An 11,125-nucleotide genomic window follows, 5' to 3' on the forward strand; every position below is an offset into this window, starting at 1 on the left:
AACCTGAAAACTTTTCAATTCTTGCAATTGCATCTCTGACAATGTTGATTGAAATCCTATGATTCGCGCGCTTTTTATCAATAGGTCCTTAGTTTTCAAATTGTGCAATTTGATCCTTAATAGACTATTAAACTTTTAATTTCTCTCAATTTGACAATTGATTTGGTCAATTTTGGTCCTTGAATGTACGTGCCTTTTGCATCTTGATTCTTGGTTTTGAATTTCTTTAATTAATCTCATAATTGCCCTTCAAACTTTCTTTTCTTCTTAATTAAGCTTCTAAATTGACCAATTAACTTATTAAAATTCAAAATTGACCCCTATAACTTTCAATTCTCGCAATGTGATCCAAATTAGGCTCTCAAACTTTGTTTTCTTTTAATTAAGTCCACCTCGTATGAGGGTATGTGATATCTAGAATGAGGTAGAGCACTTTTAAAAGTTCCTATTAAAATGCTTATTACTAAAAAAAACCTAGGAATAGCCCCTAAATGTATGGGTCTATAGAGTTCCATATCTACTCTGTTGTAGCTCATTTTGGATTTGATTAAGTTGATTAGCCATAACTTGGATAATCTTATTAAATTCAGAAAGAGCCACCATTATCTTATTGAAGTGTGGTCAAACATGTTATGACTATCTAATCATGTTATCATACCCTATAAAATGATTACCTTAAAAGTGTGTTAAAGATATAGAATCACCAATGTACTCATAAATAATTGATACAGGCAATTATATTAGGAAAAGTGACATAATTATTGGCTAATAGAATACATATAGAATCTTGTCTCATTGGACGTGCTAGTTTATATGTTGTCAATTAAACTTAATAAAAACTTAACTTATAATGAGGTGACAACTACCTCTATGAAATGAGAAGTGAGCTTTAAAATCTAAAACATTAAGAAAAGTGTGTTTGTTTTAAGGAATAACATTGAGCAGAAAAAGACAAGAGTTTAAGGAGAGAGATTGCAAGAATTTATAAAAGCAAGAAAGAAATAAAAACCCTATAAGAAAAGAGATAAAGAAATTTCAAAAATCAAATATATGGGTTCATCATTGTTGACAATAATATATAATCTTATTTATATTGTTACAGAGTTTGAATTCTATTTACATAGATAATTCTAATCCTATACAATATTGGTAGCAGATAAAGTGATTTATTAAATCCTAATATAAACTAATCGTCTCTTTTATTAATACACACATGAATCATAAGCTAATATGTGACTTCTAATTAGTTATTATTTAAGGATACTCACTTTAAATTAAACTATATCTTCTAGTCTTCTGTGCATATTCAAACTTTATCAGACAATCATTTTTTCTTGGTTTGTCATAATCCCCAGTTGATTGAACTTTAACATTTTTGGTCAATCAAGAACTTGGTTGATTTTTTTTATTTACGGTAGATTTTTGCTATTTTGTCTTGTTTTGTCATGAACAATTATTATATATTTGACTGACATATGCATATTTATTTTAGGTTTTTTTTTCTTTTAAAATCTCATATACCATGTTTTTTTTAAATATAGTATGATTTGAATTGATAAATACAATAAAAACCAGAAAAAATGAAAATAAAAGAAAATGAATATAAGAAAGAAAACAATTGTAATAAAAGAAAAATCATTAATGCTAATGAAATGATGTAGAAAGATAAAAACTAAAGAATACATTAATAAAATTAAATATAAAATAAATCAAGAGTCCATGAATTTTTATGCATCAACTCGCAAAGTTAATTCCTTAAATAAATCACCCTAAAAATATATTTAGAAGTGTGATATATGTTATTTTTTAAAATATTTTTTTTATTTTGAAATGTATTAATTTTTTTTATTTTTTTTTAACATCAGTATTTCAAAAAATTAAAAAAAATTAAAAAGAATATTAGTTTAAATCTAAAAAAATAAAAATAAAAATAAAAATTTTCAAAAATATTATCGAATACAATGTTAAATGGTCCCTAACAAATACCAGCAAACAAAACCGGGCTTGGTCTCGAAATATCACAGGGGATAGGGCGGTTTCATTGGCACTTCTCTCTCTCTCTCCCGCCTCCCATCCATAAAGAAAAAAAAAACAGACGCGCGCATACTTGCATATATTTCTCTCTAGTCTACCTCCGGTGTCTCTCTTCGCCTCTCCGACCTTGCTTTACAGTCCATCGTCGATTCCTTCTCCTAAACTAACAATCCAAGAAGAGCCAACACATGGACGCTTCGATTCTACTACACCCGAGTTCTCTCTTCGTCACGCGCCTACGCGCTTCCACCACAGCATCTGCTGTTTCCCTCGCTCACCAGATGCCGTGCCTTCTATTTTCTCCTCCTGGAACGAAACTTGTCTCCTTATCATCCGTTTCTTGCCCTCGCAGTTCGTCTTCCTTTGTAGCTGCTGCAAGTAGTGGCACCTTGATGGCTAATTCTGTAACGCGCTCTCACCCTTATCCACTTTGTTTCTTATCCTTTGGAAATTCAATATTTGTTTGAGATTTCGTTACTTTTCTTTTCTTTGGTTTGTTTTTATGGGTAATTAGCTGAGCCCATTGAGATTTTAACGAAGAATTTGGTTCTTTTAATGCTTATTGTAGGGGATAGGAATCAAGTATCAGTGATGCAATGCATCAATTGGGTTTTTGAGAAGCACCTTGTTTACTTCTATTGATGCATTAAAGACACTAATTTTACTCGTGGGTGTGTGTTGTCTATTGAGAGGACTTGAATTTTGGTGTGAAAGCCATGTTGAAAGTTGTGTGTTGTTGAGTGTAAGCAATGTCGGTATTAGGGAATTCTTTACCGGAAAGTGTCACGCACTTTGGTACTATGATGGAGAAAGAATTCAATTTGGTAATTTAATTGTACTTTATGTTGTTGGGGTTTTAGTCTGAAGTGGCATAGGTCAGGATTAGCGTATGGGTCTGGGGTTGGTCTTAACTTCAAAAAATATCAATCAAAAGAATGAGGATTTGTGGCAGATTCAATTTGGTTTAATGCAATTGAGGTTGTTTCGCACTTTTAAGTGTGATATGAAAGTTATTCTTCTTCTATATATGATTGTTTTTCTTTGACTTGCTGATGTGCAGCCAAAAAGTGGGGTTTATACAGTTGGTGATTTTATGACTAGGAAAGAGGATTTGCATGTTGTAAAACCTACAACAACTGTAGATGAAGGTATTTGTTAGATTTCTAAATTTTTCCATAGAGCACACCACAGTTTTTCTAACACAATATGTGTTGTGTTTTTGCCAACAGCACTTGAGGCTCTTGTGGAACATAGAATTACTGGTTTCCCAGTGATCGATGATGACTGGAAACTGGTAACCCCTCCTTGTCTTTTTGTTTGGTTTTTTAGTCTGGTTATTAATAATGTAGATTCTTTATTTCACTTTTTGGTTTTCAAGTGAAAGATAACAATTAACATCTGGTTTCTGGATTCTAAATTTTTTTTTAAGCTATTTGCCCTACTTTCTGAAGGCAAGTCAAGATATCAGATTATGAATCATCCAAATTGGCTCAGGGTTCCCCAATCTGAGAGTCATGTGCAGTCTTTTCTTCTTAGACAAACAATTCACACGAATGTCTTTTGCTTAAGCTTTTTATCCCCCTCCTAACACCAACCAGTTTAGGATGTTGTTATTCAACTTTAAAAATCATTGACCCAAATAATTTTGAAGATGAAGAGTAGTAATGGCATAACCTGCTTTGAAAAATTTAAACAATCCTTAATCAGTTGGTATGATGAAGAAATTTTCTGGATGCATCAAATAGATACTCGCATCTTTCTAAGCTTTTGCTTTTAATATGGTGGTGCCATTTTATAGATGTGTATGCTTTTTTTTAGACTGGTTCCAACCATCATTTTCTGGGGTTATGGTTACAATCTATGGGTGCAGTGTATTTGCAATTTTCTTATGAGCAAACTCAATTAGGATATGGGAATGATTTGAATGTTCTTTGCTATTGTAGGTTGGTCTTGTGTCAGATTATGACTTGCTAGCATTGGACTCCATATCAGGTAATTTAAAATAATCAAGCTAATCTTAGCCTTCATTTTCTTGCTGTTTCAGAAAAGAACAAATCATTCTGTCCTTCTATGTTCTTGCAATTTCTTTAATCCACAATATATATGAAGTTGTGAGTAACTGGCATCAGACCAGATGCTTGATATGAATAAAATTTGTAATTTAACATTTCTCACATCTGGGATTTGTTTCAATGTCTCAACTAGGTGGTGGAAGGACTGAAACTAACATGTTTCCTGAAGTTGAAAGCACGTGGAAAGTATGTGATAGCTTTCTCCTTTTTTTGAACACAGACATGCACACTTTCAATGCAAAGACATGCATTTATTGTTATTCGCCCACCCTTTGACATTTGTTTCCCAGTATTGTTTGTATGGAGCTCCATAAACCAGCCTCTTTGCAGTAAGGCATTCGGAAGGGTAATGGATTTGGAATAGTTTGGATTCTTCTTTTCTAGCATATTCCAAGGGATACAAAGATGAGGTGGTTAACAGGTGCTCCTCTGATGGGTGAAAGTTTTGAGAATTTGTTCTTTTAGGTATGAATGGATGGGGCTGGAAAAAAAATTGATGTTTTAAGTTCAAGGCTTTAAACTGAAATTGACTTAAACTGAGCTTGAGATACACTTGGCAATCTTTTACTGCCTTCAACAGTTGAGGGCATTAGTGCGAAAAAGGCAACTCATACTGGTAGATAAGGTCCCAAGGGTGCAGGGCATATGGTTGGTTTTTGTAATTGGTTTAGAAGTTGCTCACTTGCCTCTAGTGTGTGTATATTGCTGGGTATCTGACTTCTGAATGCTTTTTATTTCTGCAATCAGAAACAACCTCAGTGATAGCCTGACTCCCTTTTTTTGGTGAATGCCTAGAGTGTTGACTTGTTCTTTGGGGAAACATATCTTACTGTCCAAGTGCTCTCTGTTGTTTTTTTTTACCATGCATGTGCAAGGGAAATGTTATTCTTTTATCCTTTCCCTTTAACCACCCCCCCCCCCCCCAAAAAAAAAAAAAAAAAGGGGGGGGGCGGAAGCCTGGCACTGCTCTATTTAAATTTGATTGAGTGGTGTTTGAGATTCTGCTTTTCTTCTGTTCTTGGATGCAAATCTGACCTTGGCCATAAAAAGTGTCAGGATTGTTTTAAAATGCTTCTGATGACTTGCAGTTAGCTTCATGTGTATGTGTGTTGGCCAAAAAACAAGTGTCAAGAGTGCCTTAAAATGTTTTTGATGACTTGCAGTTAGCTTCATGTTCCTTTTATACATGTGTGTGTGTGTGTTCAGCCATATCATGTTTCAATGGAAAAGGCATCTGGTCATCAAAATGAACTTCTAGTTCTATAGAGTTTAAACGCCAGAAGCTCCTCTTGCTAGCACTTGTCTGTCCTTCACATCTAGTAGAAATTGGATTGTCTTTATGAAATTGCATTATAGAGAAATTGGTTTCAAGAATCACGTGCTCTGAATCTGCACCATGTTTCCTGACTTTATCTTAATGATGAAATATGAAGACACAATCTGGACACCTTGAAGTCAGAAAAAGCAGCATGGTTCTGTTTGTTGTAGGCACTCAAGCTGCTTAATAGTTGATAAGATGCTGCATATGATCCAACCATTACTTCTCTGATACAATATAGTAAATGATGATTGCAGACTTTTAATGAGGTGCAAAGGTTGCTCAGTAAAACCAATGGGAAGGTCGTTGGTGACTTGATGACACCAGCACCAGTCGTTGTTCGCGAAACCACCAATCTTGAGGATGCTGCAAGGTACTGTCAGCCTTTCTTTTTCTGCTTTTTTTCTTAGTGTCTTTTTATGGTTGTGGTAGCGGTTGCAGTTCAAAGTGTTTTTCGCTTAGAAATACATCAAAATGATGTTTTTTTTATTTTTTAAAAATTATTTTTGAAATCAGCATATCAAAACAATCTGAAAACATAAAAAAAATAATTTTTAGTAAAAAAAAATAAAATTGATTTGTTCTTTTTAAATATTCCTTTTGATTTGTTTATGCTTATTCTGAAAAGCTGTGACCTAAAATTAACTTCTGACTCGGTTTATGTAATGCCAGATTATTACTTGAGACAAAATATCGTAGACTTCCAGTTGTTGATGCTGATGGCAAGCTGGTAAGAGATGTCGACTTTTGTATTTGATTAATCTCTTCTAATCATGTTTAGTGGTGGTTTAATTGGCCATTTCCCCCACCGTTGAAGGTTGGAATTATCACAAGAGGAAATGTTGTAAGAGCTGCTCTACATATAAAACATGACATTGAAAGGAAAGCATAGTATCCCCGTATTTATTCAAGAAAAAAATGCAGCAGTCGACATGGCAAGCTGGGCCTGGGATTAATGTTAAGCGAGGTGTTTCGAGCTAAGGAAAAAAAAAGGTTGGAAGAGCTTAGCTGCTTCATACATACAATTTCGGCTCATGTTTGTATCGCATCATTTTTCGACTGTTCCCAGTGTAGTACTGGTAGTTATAATTACAAGGATCAGTGACTGGGAACCAATAATTCTTGTTGGCCCCTCTGTTCTACCCCATCCATGATGTGAATTATTCCCCTTAAAATGAGAGGGACAGAAACCGAAACCAGATAATCAAAATGTTACATGGATATACCCTTTACCTGTATGTTAATGAGTTCATCTTAAGACTGAAGTATGATCATGGAGGCCTATTCAAATTTCTGATATGTTTGAAGCTGATAGCGGGCATTTGCTTATTCATCCTTGCAGAACACATTAAATACTGATTGCTGAACCTAATAGTAGAAGAGCCTTAACATCGCAAAAAAACTCGAAAGGGCGTATGACAATTACGTGTGAAGTGCTATTATGTGTTTGTTTTTTTTTCCATTCCAATCCAATTTGTTGGCCAAATGTAGGTTTTGTTGAAAACTATCTAACATCTATGAACAGACATCTTCTATTCTAGGAATACCAGGCAGAATGTTTGGATGAAATAAGGAAATGTCTGAAGACAGCAAACCAATCACTTGCGGATTTGGAATCTCTTACCATCTTTTGTGGTTATTGCTGGACACCTTTTTATGCTTGGAAGTATTTGAAGCTCTTTGCAGTGCTTATAACAGCGCATGTCTGTTGCTTCTTTCTTTTCTCTCTTTTTTGTTGGATAATCCATTCATGGCAGGCATGACTCCTTTAAATGCACTTGTGGACCAACCTGAGCTAGTTTTACAACTTAGAAGCACTATTATTTGCCCAAGGATAATAGATGGTATCATTGAATGTTCAGCAACAACATGAAGAGGTTTAGGATCATGGTAGCATATTAAAATCATTAAAAAATATAAAAAAAATATCAATTTCATATTTTTTAAAAAATTAAAAATACTTAAAAAAATCACCTATGAGCCATGTGAATCACTCCCGAAATTATTTGTCTCGATTGGCGTTGTCATGTGAAATTGGACATGTTATTATCAATGTAAGAATCAGAATCGGTAACATTTATCCGCTAATGGCGGGCTAATTGTTTGTCCTCTCCTGTCTAACAGTGGCAGGCAACTTGTTTCTACGATTTTCAAATAGATCTGGGTGTTCGTAGGTCTTAAAGCAAATGCTAATTTTCTTGTTAAGAAATCAGGAGCGGCGATTTGACAGGTGATGGATCATCTCAGGTAGCAAAACCCATCAAATTGGCCCCATTATCATAGTCATCATGCACTGGCAAGATAGCAGCAATCACTCCTCTGACTCCCTTTTTCCCCTTGTGCCCGCAACTCAAATTTAGCAACAGTGCAGAACCAGAAAAGATCCCAACTCAAAATTTTATCGCTTTAGTAGTTATAACTTTAGTGGTTAGCATGGCTATTTGCACCAACTGCTGGCTATGTAGGCCACCTCCTGTTCCCCAGCTCTTCACCTCAACATCCCTTCTCTCCAAAAAGAAAAATTTGCCAAGTGGGCAAATCCTCCTGCCTCTCTCTCTCTCTCTGTTGCATCCATGTCCCATGAATACAGAACAAGGAAGGATAACTGATTGTTCTTCAATCCAATAATATCTAGGAGAAAGAGTCCAACAGAGTTCCAAGCCTATCTTATACTATAGAAACCAAGGAGGGGGAAACAATATATATAATTGGAACATGAAAACATCCTTAATTATGATCCATAAACCAAGTAATTTACATTTACCAAAATTTGCTTAATTACCATAATAGAAGAAGAAAAAGGTTTAATCAATTAAAAAACCCTAGCTAAATTTAACAAGTGGAAAACATGAACTACTTGAGTAGTAAGTAAAATACTACTACTAACTTTAAAATTGATTAATCCAGCATACAAGGCTTCATGATTTTGATCAGCCATATAACAGTACCTTCCCACCGTACCACTACCGGTGGTTAACTCCTCTTCCACTCATCTCCATCGGAATCCTCTGGGTCAGGCACCTTATTCAAGTCAACCGGCCGTGGCTTCAACTCTCTACTATCAACGACCGTTTCATTATTATCATTACTACTGCTACTATTATTACTGTTTCTTTGACGGTCATCATGATGAAGGTGGTGGTGGTGGTGGTGGTGGTGGTGGTTTAACGCTGTCTCGATAGCGTCAACATGAGCTCCAACCTCAGTTGCTCTTTTCCTTATAGAAGCAGCTGACATGTCCCCGCATGATCCACCGCCACCAAAACCCTCTGCAGCCAAAACTTCAGGAAAATTGAGCCTCGCCGATGGCCCTCTCAAATAAAAAACGGCGGTGTCATAAGCACGAGCCGCCGCTACTGGTGTTGAGTAGGAACCAAGCCAAATCCTTGACCTTTTGTTGGGCTCTCTTATCTCAGCCACCCATTTTCCCCACTTCCTCATCCTTATCCCCTTGTATTGCCTCTCACTTTCCATCCCTCCTCTCTTTCTTGTTGCCATATCCTTGTCTACTCCACTTTCCATCTCAAAAAAATAAAACGATAAAAAAAACTTATTCAAGGTTCGAATTCTTGAACAATTTTCATGGAAGAAATAAAGCGTTGGGATTGGGATGAGAGCAGAGAGGCAATATTTTGAGGGGTTTCTTGGAGAAGAACAAGGGGGGAGTATACACGTTGATAATAATTCTTTGAGAGGATTTTTCTTTTCTTTTTCTTTTTTTCTTTTCTTTTGGCTAACAGGGTGATAGGGAGAAAGAGAGAAAATCCAAATTCACCGACACAATCTTTGTGAATTTGTTTAAAAGGAAAGGGGTGGGAACTGATTACCTTATATGTTGTGGAGTGCACAAAAGAAATTAATATATATATATATATATATATATATATATATAAGAGTAAATTATTAATTAGACGTGGATGTTTCCTCTTTCCTTCTGAGGTTATGTTTGGGCTGAGCTCGGCAATAATTGACTTGCACAAAAAGACAAAGAAGGAAGAGGGAGAGAGAAATAGAGAATAGGCATGTAATACAATTATTATGGCTAAATTATAAAAATTCCTCAATTTCAACACTTATCTAAATTAAAAAAAAAATCTGTAAATTTTCATCCTAAATAATATAATTGTTTAAGTTTACTTTTAAATAATAAAATAATAGAAAATAATAAAAATGTTTATGAAAATCTTTATGATGACCCATGATCTATACCTCCTATCATATAGTTCATGTCATAAAATACGAGGCAAGGTTCATAAAAAGCAAGACTTAAAATCTTTATGGGCCATGAAGCTCATTCGTGCATCCAGGGTCTAAGAACAAATTACATCCTTTTAGGTCTAGGCTTATCAAATGACTTGTTTGCCCGAAAAAATGGTTTAAATCCTTAAAAGTAACGATTACCCAACAAGTGTAAACGTTCATTTTCAAATTTGGGTCTAAAGTGTACACATAACTCAACAAGTCATTATCCTCGAGTAAAAGGTTGGCTATGATCTCCTGTAGGCTTAAAACTAAACTAGTCAGACACATCCTGAAACCAATTATTTAATCTAGGAGTATTCCATCTAAATCAAATCTAGTCTACTCATAACCAACCATAAAGATAAAATGTACATGCACTAAATGAAGGCAAGTTTACTATCCATGTGTTCTCTAGATATTGATCCCATTATGATCAATATTAGAGTCAAATATGGATGAGAAGGCCTAAGAGACTACATATCCATACAATCAACTATATAGACATGTTTTTTTTATTTTTGTGTTTTTTCTGTTCTAATTTGTATCAAACACATATAGTCTATACTAGGGTTAGTATATATGTATACCTTAATGTATCATAAATCTATAGAACTCAACAATAAAAACTCATTATAACAACAAAATATATTCTGCCAAATTCTCTTTTATTTTTCTTCTTTTCCTTTCCTTGATTTTATTTGATATCAAAGTCTTATTTAATAACATCTGTGACTTCTTTAAATTATTATTATTGTACTTTTATCAATCAAGAACAACATCCTACATCTCCTTATCAACCAACTAACAAATTGCAACAATGTCCTATTGTTGCCACTTTAGAATGCTCATCATTTTATCTCTCTAAAATAAATAAATAAAAACTATTTATTCTGAAAGGTTCAAATCAAGTCATTTATCATTAAACAAGGTTTGTATGGCTTCATTAATGGATGAAAACCATAACACCAATTCTCCTTACTAATGAGAATGCATCCACTACTATATCAAACCTAGATTACTTACATTAGGTTTAATATGATCAATTAATAATAAGAATTATAATTACATCTTTGTCTACTAATGTATTATCATGCAATGGATTATAAAACCTCTCACTTTATTTGGACAATCCCAGAATAAGTCATGGCTTCACTGTCAACAACCTGAATTCTCTCTCTCTCTCTCTCTCTCTCTCTCTCTATATATATATATATATATATATATATATATATATATAATGAAAAAGCATACATCAATGAATTGGTAGCAGTCAGTAAGTTACTCACTCTTGCATATTTGAACTTGTATCTTTTCAAAGGTTTATTATCAGAGTTCAAGGATTTAGTAACCACTCTAATGACTCAGTTTGAACTTACATTGGCTTCAAACAACTTGAAGTAGCTGATGGTTTGAAACTTAATATCTTGCACATTAGTTATACTTCATTTCGTGCACCTCA

General features: G+C 34.3%; 2 protein-coding genes across 2 annotated transcripts; one reads left to right on the forward strand and one right to left on the reverse strand.

Moving 5' to 3' along the window:
• Window positions 1–2,011: 2,011 nt before the first annotated feature.
• On the forward strand, window positions 2,012–6,662 carry LOC7483101 (CBS domain-containing protein CBSX1, chloroplastic). Its single transcript, XM_002310677.4, has 8 exons — window positions 2,012–2,438; window positions 3,095–3,182; window positions 3,264–3,328; window positions 3,978–4,026; window positions 4,240–4,292; window positions 5,682–5,797; window positions 6,097–6,154; window positions 6,242–6,662. The coding sequence occupies exons 1-8, from the start codon at window positions 2,223–2,225 to the stop codon at window positions 6,314–6,316; spliced, it is 720 nt and encodes a 239-aa protein (XP_002310713.2). The 5' UTR covers window positions 2,012–2,222; the 3' UTR covers window positions 6,317–6,662.
• A 1,467-nt stretch (window positions 6,663–8,129) lies between these two features.
• LOC7483100 (ethylene-responsive transcription factor RAP2-10) lies at window positions 8,130–9,258 on the reverse strand. Its single transcript, XM_002310091.4, has one exon. The coding sequence runs from the start codon at window positions 8,944–8,946 to the stop codon at window positions 8,398–8,400; it is 549 nt and encodes a 182-aa protein (XP_002310127.3). The 5' UTR covers window positions 8,947–9,258; the 3' UTR covers window positions 8,130–8,397.
• Window positions 9,259–11,125: the final 1,867 nt, after the last annotated feature.

This window comes from Populus trichocarpa, chromosome 7, assembly GCF_000002775.5.
Source record: "Populus trichocarpa isolate Nisqually-1 chromosome 7, P.trichocarpa_v4.1, whole genome shotgun sequence".
Taxonomy (NCBI): Eukaryota; Viridiplantae; Streptophyta; class Magnoliopsida; order Malpighiales; family Salicaceae; genus Populus; species Populus trichocarpa.